A 21265-nucleotide genomic window follows, 5' to 3' on the forward strand; every position below is an offset into this window, starting at 1 on the left:
ACAAATAGAATTTAATTTTGAAATATTGCTGAGAGTTACCAGAGTGTAACACAGTGACCAGATGTGTGCCCATGCTGTTGGAAAAATGGCACCAATAGACTTGCCCAATTCAAGGTTGCCACAAATTTTCAATTTGTAAGAAATGCAGTGTCTGAGAAGCACAATAAAATGAAATGCAATACAATGAGGTATCCATATATTCTTAAATTCTTGACTTGGTTTACTGTTGTGGGGGCTTTTCTTGTTGTTTTTACTCAAAAGTATATAGGCAGTGTATACGTGTTGAAAATCATTCTTACTGCATTACACATTTAAATGTTAAGCTAAAGAAATAATACTTGCTTTAGAGAAATTCAAGCATATCTCTGCTTTAAATCTGTAATTATGAATATGGTTATTAGAGGAAAGCATTTCTCCTGTCACCTTCAGTGCTTGCACTAACTAACCTTTTGTAATTGATTTCTTTAAATAATAAAAATGTATGTGAAGGCTTTGTAATCCCCATCTCTTCTGGGAGAGAAATAGATTGTATAACACCAGCTCAATGTTCTCTAACTTGCTTTGCAAGGAGCTGTATGTCACTATATGTTAGATGTAGTAATAAAGGATATGAAAAAGACTTGAATGATCATGTGTTGAACTTGATGTTCACAGTAGATAAGTAGATCTTATGTCTGATTAGAGAAGTGGTACAAATCAGTGACTGGAGAATCTGAGAGTCTCTTGCAAGAGATGACTTTTGTTTCCAGATCTTGAACAGCTTAACATGGAAACAGGCACAGGATTTTCCTTGATGGTCTTAATATTTTCACTTAATGAATTTATATTTCATCCAACCTGTATGAGAAGGTGACACTGATCAGCTTCCATGTGTTTTGAAAATGGAAGCAGTTCATGTAGAAAGACTCAACGTAAATATGCTACTGGAGAGGGAGGTTGCCTTTAGAACTATTCGTAAGAGTTGTAATATCGTTTTTTCTAGCTAACTCTATCTTATAAATTAAAGATGTGAATTTTTATTGATATTTGGTAAAAAAATGACAATGACGATCAAGTAAAATCGTGACACAGTTAAAGGAATGTTTGAAATTAACTCTAAAGTTTCTTGAGCATGGATTGTAATGGTCAAGAAAGGGATGTAATTAGAACTATGGTGTGTTAAGAGACAAGCAGTTGGGACAGAAGGAGATCACTTGCCAGGGCAATCTTGCAGTCATATTCAAGGCCACATGAGTATATTCATTAGCCAAGTAACTTGATCTCTAGTTGCATTAAGATATGATTCTGCTGGGTGCAGTAGCTCATGCCTGTAATCCCAATACTTTGGAAGGGTGAGACAAGAGGATTGCTTGAGCCCAGGAATTCAAAGCTGCAGTGAACTGTGATGGCACCACTGCAGTCTATCCAGGGCAACAGAGTGAGACCCTATCTCTAAAAAAAAAGAAATTTAAAAAAGGAGGTAATTATATCATTTGTTCATTATTTGGGGGACCTAGTTCTAATAAGCATATTTGACATATAAAACTCTCATATTTGTAATAATGCAGAATTATTTAAAACAAGATTTTGCTTGCTCTGTAAAGTATGAGGTATCCTATTATACTTTACATAAAGAATGAATAGGTAATCATGTAAGTATAGGGAATAAACGTTTTGTTTTTCTAAATCTATAATCCTGTCAAACTACTTGTGTTCAAGAATGCTTAGAAATTCTGATGACATAATTCATCATGAAAGTTTATATCTACTTTTTGTGTGGAGGGAAAAGAGAACTTTGAAACTTAGCTAAATTGTTGGCCTTTTTAGAGGGATGATAAGGAGGGACAGGATTAAGTACTTACATTATGAGGAACTAATGTAAGTAATTATTAGGTACTGCTTTTCACATTAAGTCATACTTGTTTTCTGATTCTGTTTTTTCAGTTTCCATAGCGAGGCGTGTACAAGATCCTTTAGCTGAGCTAGTGAAAATTGAGCCGAAGCACATTGGAGTTGGAATGTATCAGGTAAAGCAATGTGGATCATTTAATTTATGAAATCCATCAATACAAGGAGCAGTACTCAAACCTGGCATAGTAATTAAGTGTCTATGGGAGTAGATTCCCATTTTCAAGGTTATACAGTTTGTGGGAAGTAGGAGTTTTAAGTCATCAGGGAAAGAGGGAATTATTTTTGTCATCGTTGTTCTGGTGTTAATGATTTTGATTAAGACTTAGAATTGACTGTGGTCAGATTTAAAGACTATGAAAACACTGGATGAAACTAATAACTAATTTGGAGAGAGAGCCTCTTCTTTTAACATTATTATAAAAGTGGAGGTACTACGGGGACCTATTGGCTCTTTGTGTAAACTGGTATGAACTATTGATCTTTACTGACCTTTCAAGGAAATGTTTTTGGTACCTTCTCTGTCTTGTTTTTTTCCTGTATTTCCCATTCCTACTTGATTATTATAGTTTGTTTTTGGTCGTTACCCAAAATAGTCTAAAACCATTCAGTTGATTAAGTTTCTTACCTTACATGGGTACAGTTCGTGGCGTTCTAAAATAATTACAATAGTGATATCGTGCATTGATTTTGATGTTCACAGTAGTAAGCAGATCTTACGTGTGATTAGAGAAGTGGTAAGTAATAGTAGTACTCATTTTTGTTGTTACTGTATTTTTAATTCTTGAGGTTGTATGTGTTCATTGGACAATTCAAGTCAGCGCTAAACGTTGGCAGAGTGAATTTATGGTGATAGCAAAATGGTACGTGGGGCTTAAGTTGTCTCCAGAAGATTTGGGTCAAATTGTTTTCCTCTTTGTCAGAAGCTGTTAATTGTGAAATAGAGTATTTCCTTCAGTATAATTTTTATGGGATTTGAATGATAGGTACTATACTACACTTTTTCTAAAGAAATATATCATATCATGGATTTTGTGACTACTAGATGTGGAAGACACCTTAGAATTCATGTAACCCTACCCTCCTCATTTGATAGAAAAAGAGTCTGTGTCCTGGAGTACTTAAGACATTTACCCAAGACCACATGGTAGCAAAGCTTGGATTAACCTGTCATATTGAGATTCAACTGGGAATATTTCCATTTTATAGCAAGTTGGACTAAGGCATTCAGACTTTTAACTGGACTTACTCATTTCAGAAAGATAGTTGGTAAAGGGACTGATCTAGTTACAAGTAGATAGAAATGACGTTATCTAAAGAGTACAACTGGCTACATGCAGTGGCTCATGCCTGTAATCCCAGCACTTTGGGAGGCCAAGGCAGGTGGATCACTGGAGGTCAAGAGTTTGAAACCAGCCTGGCCAACATGACGAAACTCCATCTCTACTAAAAATACAAAAATTAGCCAGGTATGGTGGCGTGTGTCTGTAGTCCCAGCTACGTGGAAGGCTGAGGCAGGAGAATCATTTGAACCCAGGACGCAGAGGTTGCAGTGAGCCAAGATTGCGCCACAGGACTCTAGCCTGGGTGACAGAGCGAGACTCCATCTCGAAAAAGAAAAAGTACAACTATAACAGTTTTGTGATATAGGCATTATAATGAAGAGGAATTATATTCATTCAAGATAAAGTTATGGAGCATCTTGGCAAGGCAGTGGAATAAAGAGAAGATTCCAAATTTATGAAACCTGGGCAGGCTAATAAGCTACTGACTTCAAAGAGATCTTTAAATAAATAGTGGAGACTTAACCTCCAGATTGGGATTCAGAGATAACATTTAATGTGAAAGACTTTGGAATTCATTTTAACAGCAGTGAGAAGTAATAGAAGAGTTTTAAGCAACGGGAAGTGACATAATCTGATTTATATTTTTAAACATTGGCTCTGGCTGATCTGGGAAGAGTGACTTAGGAAGAAGAGAAGCAATAGGAACAACTAGGAGGTTCTTGTACTGGCCCAGGTGACAAATAATAGTGCTTGGACAAAGTTAATAGCAGTAAAGATGGAAAGAAGTCAAGTCTATTTTGTCGGGTCTATGTGGTGATAAGTGAGGGAAAAGGAATTATGAAGAATTTGCTCCAAGGGTTCTGATATGTGGATGATGCTTGAGTAGAGCAGGTGTGGTAGATTAAGATCAGTAATTCAGTTTTAGACATGTTAAGCTTGAGATGTCTGTAAGAAATTCAGGGAAAGATGTCAAATAGAAGTTGGATATACGAGTCTGAGATTTTAAAAAAATAGCCATATTAACATTGGACTACTCACTGTTCAGCAAATAATGAAACTAAGAACGTGATCAAGATGGTAGGCTGAATTAATGCTTTTCTTTAATTACACTGCCATCATCAGCTGCATATTCACAACTCCTAATTCCATGCGTTGACAGAAAAGGTGTACATGTGTACCTATATAAATATATATTTATGTGAATAAATTGATAACAGCATGGGAAAACAAGAAAGGGTCCCTCCATTAGTGGATGGAAATCTCAGGAATTCCTTACAGATACTAAGCATGAGGAATCACACCCACGGAGAAATAAAACCTGGTGGAGTCACAGTTCAAAACATATACAGATCATTGTGTATCAATGTGTTCTTGAGGTAGGTGCAGTTCCAGGTAGAGCCAAACTAGTCAGATTCAAATAGTAGGGAGAGGGTCTGAAGTATTAGATAATGAGATACATATAGAGAAGCTAGGCCTGTAGTAACCTCCTCCCCAATATACTCTGAATCCAAGCTAAAGCAATGACCCTAACATAGGCCAGAGAGGCTGGGAGATACCTCAAGAGACCTTCGATTGTCAGGAAGCTCAAGGACCCTCATCCTGAGAAGACAAATTCCTGCCATGTACATGACACCTGGCATGATGTCCTGCATTTCCTACATTATCACTGGAGGTGAGGAATAGTAAACAGAAACAGCATACACAGACAGACAGGGACTCTGAAACGATCTCACTACCAAGAATGATTAAACATTTGAGGAAAACCTATGGTAGACAAATGAAGCACCAAACTTAATAAACAAAAGGCAATACCCAGTGAGACAATGAATAGGTAACAGAGACTTTGAAATAAGTGAAAGTAAGATTCACAGAGAGAAAAGAGAGATTATTGCATTTATAAAGAACATATGTATTAAAATGAATTCAAACCTATCAAATATCTTAGAATTTAAGAATGTAATTATCAGGATTAAAATGCATAATTGGACGAAATAGAGTGGACACAATTAAAACCAAATTAATGAATTGGAAGATTGAGTTCCTTCAGAATGCAGTTTTGAACTGAAAATGGTGGAAAGCATGAACAAAAGTCACATGATATAGAAGACATTCTAAACCTTCAGTGTTCATCTGATGTAAAATTGAAATAGTATGGAGTTACAATCACAGAAGTAATAGAAGGAAATTTTCCCAAACTGAAGACAGACAAGTCTTCTGCAAACACCTTATGAGTGCAGAAGTAAAGAATAACAAAAGGCCTACACTAAATGCCTGCTTATGAAATTTCAGAATACGTGATAAAGAGGAACTGACAAACTATGTTTGCTCTTTAGTTTATCTGCAAAGGAAAGAATGAGATTGACATCAGGCCTATTATTGATAAAAAATAAATGATAGAAGATAGAATGCAGTAATTGTGAAGTTGTGGGAAAAAAACATTTTGAACTTATAATTCTAAATGAGGCAAACCATCAATTCAGTGTGAGTGGAAAATGAAAACAATTTTGAACCTTCTCTGATTGTTTCACACCTTCTTTGAAAGAATTTATGGAAATACTCCCTTCCCAAAAGCAGGGGAGTGTCAAAGAAGGGAAAGACATGACATGGGAAACATGTACACACAGTAAAATGTATAGTTGAGCCTGATAGTTTTAAAAATCTATAATGTTAATCTTTAAATATTTAAGTCTGGATCAGATCAGTTCAACATGAGAGAGTGGAAGAAAAAGAAATGATAAAAAGTATTAAGATTCTTTTTCAGGAAAAAGATTCAGATATAAATTAACTCTAGAATTTGATTAAAAATATAACCTGAAACATATGAAGAACAACCACAAATAAGATAGTTAATATAAATCATGAGAGTAAAATGTAAAAAGTTTATAATTTCATCCAAAGGTAGAGAAGAGAAAATAAGAAAGTATAGGAAATAAACAACAAAATATAAGGAGATAGGAATAAGTAATAGGTATTTAAAAGTGAATGGGCTAACTTCTCCTATTAATAGAATTTCAGACTTTACAAAATAAAGCACAGCTTTAAGTTATATATGTGCAAGAGACACTCCTAAAGAAAAAAAACAGCCTTGATATTAAAGGTTTGGATTAAAATGTTCTACTTAAATGAAAAAGACAGCCATAGCAGTATTGACATTAGACAAAATAGAACTTCAGGCAAAATCATTAAATAGGAAAAAGAAAGATATTTCATATTAATAATAGTCTTCCAAGAAAATATAAGTGCCCTGAGCAATCTGTTACCTAACAGCATAGCTTCAAGAAATATGCATATTACCAACTTTTCTAAAAATTAAATGAGACAAATTCACTGTTTTTGCAGGAGTCTTAGTAGACCATACCATATTATTATATACATTTTAAAAACAGCTTGAAGCTAGGCATGGTGACACACACCTGGCCTCAGCTACTCATTTGAGCCCAGGAGTTTAAGGCTATAGTGAGCAATGATCATGCCTGTGCATAACCACTGCACTCCAGCCTGGATAACATAGTGAGACACTCATCTCTTAAAAAGACAAAGAAACCCAGCTTTATTGATACATGCATAATTGCACATATACAATTCATTCATTTAAAATGTACAAGTCAATGATTTTTTTAGTATAGTCATAGAGTTGTGAAAATAGAACATTTTCATCACCCCAAAAAGAAACTCATTCATTAGCAGTCATTCTCCATTGTCCTTTCTTTGCCAGCCCTAGACAACACTAATCTATTTTCCTCTAGATACTTCATATACATGAAATCATACAATATGTGGGTTTTTATGATTGACTTCTTTCATCATCATGTTTTCAGAGGTGGTCTGCATTGCAGTGTGTATCAGTACTTCATTCTTTTTTTATGGCTAAGTAGTATTCCATTGTGTGTATATGTGTGTGTGAGATATTTTGTTCATTCATCAGTTGTTAGACTTTTTGATTGTTTTTAACCTTTCAACTATTATAAATAATGCTACTGTGAACATTTTCGTTCAAGTTTTTATATATGTTTTTATTTCTCTTGGATGTATACCTCAGAGTGGATTTGCTGGGTCATTTATTAACACATAATTTTAAAGCCATGTCATGAATTAGGAAAATTATTTGTCACAAATGTATATGTGATAACTACATATTTTATTATTAAGGTTTTGTTTTATTCTTTCTTTATATACATTTGTAGTTGGTTTATATAAAACATTTACATAAAATATGTAAAGAGCCTCTGCATACCATTTACTGTGGAAGATATACAAATTTCTCTCTATCAAAGAAACCCAAATTTCAAAAGCTGTTATTATTTCAACCTAACAATTAAGTAAAGTTGTAATAAGATGAAAAAATCTGTGCAAGTCAGAAGGATACAGTGAGGTGAACATTTATATACACTGCTGGTAGAAGTCTAAATTACTGTTTCTAGCAAATAGTTAATACCTATTAAAATGCACTTGTAAAAATTCATTTCTTTTAGTTCTCCCTTTAGCTAGTTCTAAGACAGTAAGAACTGCTGTTAAGATTCATACATAAGTTTGCTGTAATAGCAAAATATTAGAAGCAACTATAATAGCAAAATAGTTTTTAAAATTATGATATGAGTTGAAATATACAACTATTTAAAGCAGGCTTTCAAGGAAGATTTAATAACGTGAGAAATTGCTCTTGACATAATATTTTTAAATTTCAACAAAGTGGTTGATGGAGAATAAAAACAATTTGCCAGGTGCGGTGGCTCACGCCTGTAATCCCAGCACTTTGGGAGGCTGAGGCAGGTGGATCACGAGGTCAGGAGATCGAGACCATCCTGGCTAACACAGTGAAACCCCGTCTCTACTAAAAAATACAAAAAAAAAATTTAGCCGGGCGTGATGGCGGGGCTTGTAGTCCCAGCTACTCTGGAGGCTGAGGCAGGAGAATGGCGTGAACCTGGGAGGCGGAGCTTGCAGTGAGCAGGGATCGCGCCACTGCACTCCAGCCTGGGCGACAGAGCAAGACTCCATCTCAAAAAGAAAAATAAATAAATAAAAAAAGAAAACCAATTTGTGTTTTAAAAATGTAGGCATGCATTTATATTGAAGAAAAAAGACTCAGCAGGTGACCGATACTTATTCTTCGGTTGATGTGACTTTTTTTTTTCACTTTTTGTTTTTCAGACTTCCTATAGTGAATATGTATTAGGAAAAATTTGTTGTGAAATGTGTAGCTATTACCATAGATTTCCCTTACAACCAGAGTGGGACTGAATTTATTTTTAATCTGGACTTCTAAGTACTTTCAGTATAAACTTAATACTTATTTTCATTTTGATTTAAGATACGAGTAGATGGACAAACACTGCTGATATAAAAAACGAAAGCTGTTCAAAGAGAGAATGTTAAATAGATGAAATAATAGAAGCTACAATATTATTTCAATGGAAACTAAAATACTTTTGGTTTAATAACAGCTAAAATGCTAAAGGCAGCGTTCCAATCCTTGTCTTAGAAAATGGGGAGAGGTGATTTTAAAAACACATGCCTGTCATTATTTCTGGAGAGAGAGGCAGCCAGTGTGGTCAAATGACAACATATCCCTAACTGACCCCTAAAGACTTTGCTGGAAAGTGGCTTGGTGTTACTCCCAAGAAAACACTCCAGAGTGAGAGCAGGATGATGCAGGGTTGGCTCTGTTGAGTTCTCTGGGACGTGGGGAATGGTGGTTTAGCTTGGCCTTGTCATATCCTGAAAGCGCAACTTAAATACATTGGATTTACTTGATTTTTTTTTCTTCTTTGGACTGTGTTTTAGATGTTTTCATGCTCATTAACACCTCCATTTGGTAATGAACACACACCGTAAAGTGGGAAAGACCCAGAACAGTGCTCTTTCCTCCTTTTGTGCCTCTCTGTTAGATCATTTGATGATGATAGAGAATGAAATGGTTGGCCAAAATAAGTTTTTGGAACTCTTATTGGATTCTATATCCAGCCATCTTTATTCTTCATTATTGTGGATAATGAATAGTTACTGTAAAAGGAAAATCATCTTCCCAGCGGAAATTTTTCACGGTAAAACCTCAAAGGTGGGAATTTGCATTTTCTTTCATTCCTGCTCTGTGGGATCAATTCTATGTAAAAACAAATAAAAAAAATAAAAAACAACTTAAACTGTTTTATAGTCAACATGTAGAGATTATTAAATGGAGTTTTAGTTTAGGTCTGAATAAAATAAGGTTTCTCGTCTGTTCTACAGTGTTTGCTCAGATCTTTTAAAACATGTTAATTCCTTAATTATCATTGTATAGTGGGATACAGAAAAGAGTCTGTCCCATGCCCAGTCACCTAGGTGACTTTTGTCTGGATTTTTGCCCCATACACAAAAGCAGTATTTTGAAATAGAGAAAACACAAAGGTGAAACAGAGGAAATTGTTCTAAAACTGAGGCATTATTTACATAGCTGAATTCTCTGCCAAAATGGTTTTGCAATCTTGTCCCTTGACTCTAAGGCCCAGGATATTGGCTGTACTGAATCTTTGCTTTACAGGGTATTATGAGTGAAATTCAGACTTAGCCTTGCAATTCCGATATTGCATTCACTTATGACAAAGCAGAGCCCTAACTGAAGGAAAACAAGTAATTGACCTTGACTAGGTGTATGAACCCAACTCATGTGTTAGAATTTGCTATTTATTCCTTAAATTTCAAGTTTTAAAATTTCTTTTCTGGGTATTTTTCACTTCAGGATGAATTATGCTTCCTATGTTGAAATATTAGCTTTAGTTTTCTCAAGTTCCTAGAAATCACCAACAATGTAATAAGCCATATATACACACACATAACCTAGTGTAACACCATTACTTATCTTTAAAAGAAATGTGAAATGATAGCGTGATTTGAAGAACCTTTTACCAATAATGCCTTAAATTATTAAAATAACATATCTAATTTCCTTTATCTTTTGTTTGCTTACTCTTTGTATGTCATTGATCTTGGCGGTGAAACTAGATCCATTTCAGTTTCAAGTTCACCTTCTAGTTTTCTAGTTTCATACGTTAGCACAAAAATCACTGTTACAATTTCTAAAACTTTAAGGTACTTTCAGTGTTTAAAACTAATAATTGTATGATCATTTAAAAAATTATATGACATTAAAAATACTATCATAAAGGAAAAGATTAGTAAATTCTACTGCGTTAGAATATAAAACATCTCTCAGTCAGAAAACAATATATTGACCATCCATAGGCAGGGAGAAGGTACTATATTTACAACACATAAACTGTAAATGATACGGAATGTATAAAGGTTTCTTGCAAATCAAGACATGAAAAGACAGTTCCAGAGAAAAACAGGCAAAGGCTATGAATAGGCAATTCACAGAAGAGGAGATACAAAAGAATAATAAAGATAGGAAGAAAATTCTCTTTCTCACCATGAATGGAGGAAATGCACGCTAAAGCCATAAACTCTTCAGGCTGTTAATAATTAGTCTGATAATTCAGATGTTAGCAAGCATGTGGAACACTTGGAATCTTGTACATTATTTGTAGCCGTATAAATTGGTACCACCACTTTGGAGAGCACTGGAAGTTAACTAAGTTGGAGATGAGAATTCTCTTCAACTCGACAATTCTGTTGCAAAATGTATATAGCCTAGAAAAATTCTCTAAAATGAACATAAGAAGACATGCACAATAAATTCATTGAGACCGGGCATGGTGGCTGACACTTGTAATCCCACCACTTTGGGGGCCCAGGAGTTTGAGACCAGCCTGAGTAACATAGTGAGACCTCATCTCTACAAAAAACCAAAACAATTAGCTGAGCATGGTGATGCACACCTGTAGTCCCAACTACTGGGGTGGCTGAGGTGGAAGGATCACTTGGGCCTGGAAGATCAAGGCTGCGGTGAGCTGTGATTATGCCACTGCACTCCAGCTGGGGCAACAGAGTGAGACCCCGTGTCAAAAAAACAAAAAGTTCATTGAAGCAATATTTATAGTAGTGAAAATTTGGAAATACTGTGCTCATCATCTGGAAACTGGAAAGATATACTAGTAAAGTCAAGACTGTGAAAGAGCAGACAGACAGATAGATAGATAGATAGATAGATAGATAGATAGATAGAGCAGTGAAAATGACCCAGTTAGAGCTGCTAGATTAATACAGAGAAACCTCGTAAGATGTAATGTTAAGAGAGAACGTAAGTTGCAGAATATGTACAGTATTATGGGACTGATAAAAAATTTAAAAATATAAAATATATAGTGTTTATTAATACCTATATATAGTAAGATTATAAAAATAAGCACAGAATTTAAGATGATAGTTTGGATGGGGCATTGAATGAGAGAAAAATGGGAACTAGGAGAAGTACGCCAGGAGTTTCAATCATATTTATAATAATCTTATTTCTTAAACTGGTTGGTGTCTCTTATACTCTGTAACTTTTGTTAAATATTTCATAATTTTTTAAAAAGATGCAGGAAAGCTTGATCAAATACTAAAGATGCTTTCACTTGGGAACTTTGGCTTTCAGTTGGTTTTAGTGTCTTCCCTGTACATTGATGTATGTGTGTGTACATGTGTATGTTACAATGAGAATTTACTTATAATCAGAAAAAAGCTATTTTCATTGTTAGTGAAAATTTAAATTTACATTTAATATTATAGGTTACCTTTCCCTTCATAATATTCTTAGAAATCTTTGTCAAGCCCCTAATGTTGCACGAAGTCAAATGCTTTGTAAGGCACAGTTTTGACACTATCTTAAAAAATATCTTATCTCATAAATAGTAGGTTTTCCTTCTGTGAATTTTAAGAATTAAATAATTATTTTTCCCCCATAGTCATTTTAGACAGATGTGGCCTACGACAAACCTGTAGACTGCCAAATTTCTAGTGCTCATATGCAGGCCAGAGTTGGGTAGAGCAGATGTTTAAGGAATTATGGTGTATGTTACAACAATAGTACCGTCGTTTAACTAGCATTTATCATATACTATTTTCTTTTCGCCACTACCTGCTTCCCTCACTCTTAAGTTATTTAAATGAGAAACCTTAAGATTATGCAGGGGAATTTTTAAAAATACCTAGGCTACATCCCCAGAGATTGTAGTTTAATTGGTCTGGGGGTGGGCCCCACATGCCAACAAGCTTCTTAAAATTCACTTGTGATTCATATGTACAACCAGGGCAGAGAATCACTAGTTCTCAAAATACAGTCACTAGACTGGCAGCATCAATATCATCTCCAATTTGCTAGAAATGCAAATTCTTTCACTTCCCTCCCAGACCTGTAGGATCAGAAATTTTGGGGGATTGGACCCTGTAATCTGTGTTTTATTGGCGTAGGTTTGAGAACCACTGATCTCTAATGCTCCTCAAACTTGGCTATGCTTATAAAATCCCTTTGTTAAAGATGCAAATTCTCATTCAGTTAACCTGGAGTGAGCAATGGGAGTCTGTGTTTCTTAGTAAGCACTCAGGTGATAACTGTGCCGCTGGTCTGTTGTGATTAACAGGAGACCCTGCTGAAGGTCTCCTGGGCCGTCAGGCCTGTTGAATCAGAATCTGATTTTAACAAGATTTCTAGGTGTTTTGAATGCGCATTGCAGTGTATGTAATGTAGGAGGAAAATTAGGACATGCCAGTCAGTATCTAAGGGTGAGCGTTTGAAGAAGCAAAAATCCGTATTGTAAAACACTGCCAAGATGAAATAGGAACAGAACTGAAAAATGTGTCTTTTGTGTTTAATTTTAAATGTTTCCTTTAAAGAAATTTTCCTTTTAAGTGAACTTACCCATTTAAAATGTTGATGATAAGGCCAGGCGCGGTGGCTCAAGCCTGTAAACCCAGCACTTTGGGAGGCCGAGACGGGCGGATCACGAGGTCAGGAGATCGAGACCATCCTGGCTAACAAGGTGAAACCCCGTCTCTACTAAAAAATACAAAAAACTAGCCGGGCGAGGTGGCAGGTGCCTGTAGTCCCAGCTACTCGGGAGGTTGAGTCAGGAGAATGGCGTAAACCCGGGAGGCGGAGCTTGCAGTGAGCTGAGATCCGGCCACTGCACTCCAGCCTGGGTGACAGAGCGAGACTCCGTCTCAAAAAAAAAAAAAATGTTGATGATGACCATAAAAATAATTTCACTGGAGCAGTGGAGGCAGAAGTCAGAAAGAAGTAAATCCAGGACTGAATGAAGGGTAAGCATTTGAGAGACAAGTGTATGCAAATGTTTAGGGAAGAGAGTTATTTTAGGAGGTCAGGATTTGAAGGTGTTGAATGTCACTGGGAGGAGGTAGAAATAGAGAGTGAGAAAGTGAATATGCTGAAGAGAGAGGCAGCTGGTTGCCTGAGGAGATGGCATCCACAGGATGCCTCCAGGAATAGCCTAAGGAAGAAAATGGAGAGGAACTCCAGAGAGACTCCTGTGGGGTAGTAGGTGCCTGGGAAGAGATGGAAGATAGCAGGACTGTGAGGAGTTAGTTGTTCCCCTACATTTCTTACCTTCTTTGTGAAGCAGGAACCTGCTCCCCACTAACTGCCCCCTCAACACACACAAAAGAACAGCTAGTGTTAAGTGTCTGAAATCACAGTATTTATTTGCTTACTGTGTTTCTCTTCTAATGCAATAAAAGCCCTTATATGAAGGCAGGGTGTTTCCTCCTCTTGTATTTACAGCTCCCAGGACCTGGCACATGGTAGATACTCAGTAAGTATTTCTGAATGAATACATGGTAGATTATTGGTACAGTTGACCATTTATTGTATTTTTTAAACTTTATTATAACACACTATAAAATTTTGTAGCCTCTCCAAATTATTGTTGAAGTGGGATCAGAACTGAAAATGTGTCTATTGTGTTTAATTTTAAAACAATTCTTGTTCATTTAAAATAAAAAAAAGGTAACCTGGTCACAAATGTTCTTAGATCCAGGTGTTTTGAATGCACTGTAATGTAATGCACTGTAGTGTGCATTCAGAACACCTGGAAATCTTGTAAAAATCAAGGTTACATTAAAAAGTGTAGCCTTTCACTTAAAATTTTAAACCTGAACTGTTAACTAGTATTTTTAAAATGAAACTCCTTTGAAGAAAATGTGTTGAAAATCATTGTTTTCCTTTCTAGTTTTCTTCCAGTCTTATACTTTGATCCTTAAAAGTGTTAAATCCTTTATGTTCAAGGTAAGAATTTGTTCAGTTTTTTGTCCAGACAGGGACCATGGTGTGTTCTTGCAGTCTGGATCATTTCCCATCAGAATTTTGACAGTCACATTCGTGTGTGTGTGTGTGTGTGTGTGTATGTATATAGATATATACACACACACACAAATGTATGCGTGTGTATATAGTCAGCCCTTCATATCTAGGGCTTCCAAATTCAACTAATTACGGATTGAAAATATTGAGGGGAAAAAAAGGATAGTTGCATCTGTACTGAACATGTACAGACTTTTTTCCTTGTCATTGTTGCCTAAACCATACAGTATAACACCTATTTAAATAGCCTTTACACTGTATTAGGTATTGTAAGTAATCGAGAGATGATTTAAAGTATGTAGGAGGTTGTGCAGCATAGGTTAAATGCAAATACTACACCGTTTTGTATCGGGGCCTTGAGTACCTATGGATTTGGATATCTGCAGGGAGTCCTACAAAAAAATCTTCCGTGGATACCAAGGGATGACTCTGTGTGTGTGTGTGCGTGTGTGTGTGTGCTCACGCGCGTGCACAATTTCAACCATGACAGTTTCTTTTTAACAGAGTATTGGTACTGGACTGAGAATAGTTATGACAAATGTGTAAAGATGTTGGTAAAACCACTTTATTATTTCATAAATAGTCTTTTTTTCTTATTTTATTAGGTTGTATTTGGCATACAACTTACTTTTTATACTTTTGTAGAGCTTTAATGTTCAGACTTCAGTTTCCTGAAAATATTCTGTCTCATTTACACATTCTGTGATCTGGAACACTGATCCAGTCTCCAATTTTGTGTCTCAGTGTTTTTCTCTGTGTGAATTTCAAGCCCTTGGATTTAGTTTATAGTGAATGGCTGGCCTTGTGAAGGCCTTGTTAACATATTCAAAATGGAATCTGTCTCAAAGCTGAGGTAGTGACCAGAATAACCAATGCCACATTCTTTCCCTTCTTTGTGATAGAATGCTTTGTGTAATTCAGTGTATGGAGGTGACACTTACAGCTCTTTACTACTTGACCCTTTACAAGGACTGTTATTTCTTTATTGTATTTGCCATTTAACCAATGATCTGAGGACATGAAATGTCTTTTCAAAAGGTGCCTTAGAACATTGTTTTTCTGTGAATTGGTAAGCAAAGGTTCTTGAAACCTAATGGGATAGGAGGGAGCTATCTTGCACACCTCATCTCCTTTCTGTTCTCTTTTGACTTGAATCTTTCTGTGGGAGTTCTGTATGTGAGCACCTGCTAGAAAGGTGTTTGATAATTTAGGGCCAGAGAGCATTAGAACAGCCATGTAGTTGAAGTGAGAATGCCTAAGGAAAGTGGAGAAGGAGTGCTATGGATGAAGGAACTAGAGTTCTTTAATTTAGCATGTATCTCTTCATTTCTTTACCCCCTCCGCAATGCATGTTCTGTTTTCGGTGGAAGTAATCCTTACCAGGACACATCAGAGGAATGTTCTTTGATTATGGCTAAATCAGTAATTAGGACTTATAATGTAAAGTTTAATGTCTTTATCCAAGAAAAATCTGTGTTGCCATGGGATTCATCGGAATAGAATTTTTCCTTTAAAGTGAACTTATTCATCAAAATGTAAGTTATGGACATTCTTGGTAATTTTATCTTTGATACAGAGCCCTAAGGGAGTTTTTAGTATACTGGTTATGTGTGGATGCACAATTTGTAGACTAAAAATAGTGCAATAAGATTACTCCAAAGATTACTCCAAAAATGTTTAATCCTTCATAAAGGCATTACTGCTTTGCTGAATTTTGGGATATAATGTATAGATATAATGTTTGGCACACTAAGAATCTTGGATGTAATGTTTACCTTTACTCAGGGAAAATACCATGTAATATAATAATGTTCTCATTAGAAAAAATGTTGAGAACCCAAATATAAGATTGTGCTAGGTGATTATAGCAATTGAGAAGAGAAATAAAATGTGTAAGTACTAAGGGGGCTGCTTCTGAGAATTTCAAAACTGTATCCTGAATATCTGATACATGTTATTTTTCAGGTATGTTGATTAACTCATTCCTTTATATGTGTGTGTTGGAGTGTGTGTTGATCATGATCTTTAAGAATAGCACAGGCTAATGTAATTGCCTGTAAGATTATCTTACATTTTGAATTTAAGGGGGAAGACATCATCATTATTATAGGGACAGTAGACATTAAATGCATAATCCTGTAGGAGGGCCTAAGGTGTAAGAGTTGAGGTGGGAAATAAACCCTGCCTGCAAAGTGATTATAATATGGTACAGAGATAGGAAGGGTGGCCTTATTGAATTATGGTATGGGTTCACTCATGGCAAAGTTCTCCACCCAATCTATCTTATGCTATAGACAGTTGTGTTACAGTGTCTTTCTTTCTGGTGATCATGGAAAGGAATTCTAATGGTAAAAGTCTGTAGTGAGGGAAAATTATATTGACAAGAGATATTCCCCCCCGGGTTATTCTCAATAATTAATATCATTACCAAGTAAGAAAAGTTACTTATCCTGGATTTGTGTAGAATGAAAATTGTTTATCAGTCCACAGAAATACGTGTGTTGTCATTTTGAACAACTAACCTTAAAAAATCTATTTTTGGGTGGGACAGGAGGCAAGTTGGCTGCCTTCTTAGTGTACTTTTTTTTTTTTTTTTTGAGACAGAGTCTCGCTCTGTTGCCCAGGCTGGAGTGCAGTGGTGCGATCTCGGCTAACTGCAAGCTCCACCTCCCGGGTTCATGCCATTCTCCTGCCTCAGTCTCCCAAGTAGCTGGGACTACAGGCGCCTGCCACCAAGCCCTGCTAACTTTTTTTTTTGTATTTTTTTTAGTACAGTTGGGATTTCACCATGTTCGCCAGGATGGTGTCGATCTCCTCTTAGTGTACTTTTAACTCTGCTGATACATTGTCTTTAATAATCTAGATCAGGGCACCCAAACTGTTTATTGTACTGGATTATTAAAAAGTGTATATTCTTTTCAAATGCATAATTGAAAGGGAGAATTTTCTGACATATACAAGGCTTTTGTTTCATTATTTATTTGGAATACTTGGGGCCAGAGGGTATGAATGCAGTTAGGTTTTGTTGGAAGGGGACTTGCAAAGACTGTTTGAGGCATGATGTGCAAGTGAGTGTTTTTAAATCTCAGAGGTGTGATTATGTCATAACAGCCATAACCTCTGGGCTTGCTTTATTACTTTTATTAAAACAAATCTGTATGAGGGCGCTATGTATATTTTGGTGATGAAGGAAATGAGGTGGTTAATTTATTATGTGAACAGCACTTTCAACTAACCACAGCGTGATTCACTGGGAGTGCAGTGAAAAAGCCTAACTCTGTAGAAATGACTGCATTTTGATTTGTGGACTTTAACTTTCAACACCACAACATGAAGTTTATCTACAAAATGATTCCCTTTTTTTCTATAGTGTTTTTGTATAATTTTTAATCTCTCTTTCTTTTCATTTTATTGTGGGAAAATAAGAACTTAGTAAATGAACTAAACAGCTCTCGTCAGCAAACTAAAGAGAAAAAAGGGAAGAGGATCGACACATTAGGGCATTACGAAAGTAGCATCTTTATAGCTTTCAAGTATCTCCCACATCTACCTCAGAAGAGGACTCCACAGAATAAGTCAATATTCTAAGCTCTCAATGAATGACGATAGCTATCTGAAGTCAAATAAGAGTCCGGGAAAATGAGGCACCTATTCTTCCCTTTTGTAGGACGCATTTTTAAGCAGATAGTGGAAAAGAAAATTAATCTCTTGCAAGAGAATCTCTGAGATTTAAAAGTTGGGGTTGGGAGGCGGTTAAATCTCTGAGGTTTAAAAGTAGGGGGGCGTCAGTTATGGGAGAAGGTGAGGATGTGTACCACACAGAAGCACACACAGTGTAGAGTGAGATTGACAGAGGGACTTGTCTAACGAGTTTGCAGTGTATTGAAAGCACTTGTTGTATACTCATAAACAACCATTGAAAGACCAAGAAAAGGTTGTTTTCCTTGGAGTGGAGCCATATCCAGCATCATCTGGTGATGTGAACCTGCCTAGAGAGAGAGTGAAAATAGGTCATCTTCCCAGAAATATTTCTGAAAGACCCCATCATTTTCCAGATGTGCCAAGTACCAACCATTAACAGACAGGAAGCCTTGGAAATCAGTAAGCCTTTTAACTGCCAGCAATTAAGGTATTTTATATCTGGAACATTACAAGTCTCCATGAAAGGAAGTATAACAATCAGTTTTATATTTTATCTCTGCTTCCTTGGAGTGGCACACCACATTTCTCTTCAGATCCCTACATTTACTCTAAAAATTATGTCATTCCTTCATAACCCTTCCCCAGGAGAGTTGACAAAGTCCAGGAGAAACGTTATTTGTGTAGTTTAAAGACAGGCTATAGAGGAGAGAGGTCCACGCCCGTGGTTTCTGTAAATGGGGTAGACTGGGAGGGAGCACTGGCACGCCTGGTTAGGTTGTTATTCGGTCATCTTGACCAGTCATTCCTGGTGACTTTGTATCTACTTTGAAACTGCTTACGTCGTGGTGATTAGTAATGATCATGGACAGCCCCAGATTGAGGTAGAAATTTCATTTTAAAGTTGGATTGTAGGCAAAACTTCGTTTTAATGGCATTGGTTGGGCCTCTCAAACTTTTAGGTATCTTCACTAGTAGAAGTAAACAATGTCCTGGACCTTTCAGGGGAGGTTTTGTTTGATATTACATAAGCTAGCATTTAAATTTTTAAAAGAGGATTTGTGTTCATAATGGTTTTGCTACTTTTTATAAGGTTGAGATATAAGAAGTTATTGTTGTGAGTTGGTTTTGAAAAGTCTGTTACTCTTCCTTTCTCCCTTCTAAATGCCCACCACAAACCAATGCAGAACATAAGTTATTTTTAAAACATAGATACTAGCGAAGCCATAATTTCAAGTGTATCTCTGCTCTTCCCTGCCTTCCTCAGCATTTCCTTCTGTGCCTGCTTGCTATGTGCCTGTTTCCTCAACTCCCAACCTCCTGTGAGCTGCCTTTTGAAGAGGTGGTTTGTTCCCTAGTTCCTCATTCAGAGCCGTCCTCATATGGTGTGAAATACAACCAGGCTTTTAAAAAAGTGAGCCAAACCTCGTTTACGATTTGAAACCTACTCAGATATGTGTTGACAAATTTAAGCAACTTTTTTTAGTTTTTCAAAATACAAATTTACAGGCATACTACCAGAATTAACATTAACGGAACACTGACCCAGTGATGGCAGCAGAATATAGAAGACATCTAACCCAGTCAGCTAGATGGTCAGGGCATGATTGTGAATAAAATGGAACATGGAAGTTGGCAGTGAGCCAGGACATGTCTTCTTGTGCGTAAATCCCGTGTTTATCATTAAGTTTGTAAAAGGAAATTTGGATTCTAGATTAGAATACTTGGTTAGTCACACCTTGCGCACATAACTATGCTCATTGACCTATGCCCATCCTTGCAGTTGGGTTATTCAGGGTGTGTTTAGTGAAAATTTCCCTGAGAGATAAAGATCCTACATAGACAGGAGCCTGCTTTAAACTAAAATTTCAGAAACATTTTCACTGGCACCATCCTTGTTCGGTGTGGTTTAGTGGAAAGACCACAGAGCCCTGGACACCAAAGTGAGCTATGGACCTTGGTTTAGCTACTCATGTGTCATGTCAGCTTGGGAAAGTAATTTTACCTTCTTGGAAAATAAGATAAGGATACCCGTATGTTTTCTGAAGGAATGTTAAAGGGAAAAAAATTAGACATGGAAGTGCCTGAAGGTGCATATGTGGAAGTGATTTCACTTCATGAAATCAAACAAATTTCATTCACTTTAGTAGTTTTTTGTTTAAATCTTTGATGTTAAGGTCCTATTTATTCCTATTGTTTATTCATATGCTAACCTTATCAGATATTCACTGAATCATTTAATTTCAGGTTACAAGAGACCCTCAAGGTCATTTAGTTCACACCTGGCAGGTATAAGCATGTTCATTCCCTTCTGCTGAAAGGGAGGACAGAAGCAGCCAATGGGGAAAGCTTCCATAACAAAGGATCAGAGAGAGTGGCAGCATTGCTGTGGTCATAATCCAGGAATGAGGAAGTGAAGGCCCATTGCCTGCCTCTTATAAATAGTAATGACAGGATGTGTTGCAGAAGGAAAGATAGGCATTTGCAGTTGAATTGGAAAGTACACTTTAAACTTCTGTTAGTTATTACCTACATAATTTTTTTGTAAGTCTATAGTGTTTTACTTGTTATCCTTGTGTGTCTGATTCTTCTGTTGTGGTTCGCATCTAAATTGACTCAGTATTTTGGAGGTGGGAGTGGAATAGGGTAGAATGCTTAAAAACAAACACAGCAGCAACAAAGAAACAAACTCTTTAGTTTGTTGGGATGCACGATCTAGTTAGGGTTGGCAATAAGAAACAGCTGTTTGTTTGTTGACAGCCTGCCTTTCCTCTCCCCTAATCAAGCTGTTTCTCATCATGTAATTACCAACTCTTTAGTATTTAAGACTTGTGGATTTATAGTTGGTCATATAATATTTGCCAAAACGTCATAGTTTACATAAAAAATTAGTGATTCCCGTGTAGTCATTCTACTGAAATATAAATGTGAGTTGTAATAAAATACCTGAAGAGACTTCTGAAATTCATTTCAGACATAAGGGAATGTAGAGGGTGTTTTGTGTGTGTTCTAAAAAGGAAGTGTTGGTGTAACTCTTCCCTCTCTTGTAGACTCCACTGCCAATCTGAAAAGCATTCTGTTTTCAAAAATGTAGTAAGGCAGCACTGATGTGGATAACAGGATAGATTTTGTTCTGTTGAAGAAGGACATGGTTGCTTGTTTCTGTCTTTGTCATTTTTCTTAAAACACTGTTCTAATATTGAAGCCAAGCGTGAAA

At 36.3% G+C, this 21265-nt stretch overlaps 1 protein-coding gene across 1 annotated transcript in view; it reads left to right on the forward strand.

Moving 5' to 3' along the window:
• The window catches only part of SRBD1 (S1 RNA binding domain 1), a 238751-nt gene that overhangs the window by 136801 nt on the left and 80685 nt on the right, over positions 1 to 21265 (forward strand). The window contains exon 17 of the mRNA XM_011935886.1: positions 1924 to 2006. Coding sequence (XP_011791276.1) covers positions 1924 to 2006 — 83 coding nt within the window. The remainder of the gene's footprint in view (positions 1 to 1923; positions 2007 to 21265) is intronic.

Source organism: Colobus angolensis, unplaced genomic scaffold (assembly GCF_000951035.1).
Source record: "Colobus angolensis palliatus isolate OR3802 unplaced genomic scaffold, Cang.pa_1.0 Scaffold15, whole genome shotgun sequence".
Classification (NCBI taxonomy): Eukaryota; Metazoa; Chordata; class Mammalia; order Primates; family Cercopithecidae; genus Colobus; species Colobus angolensis.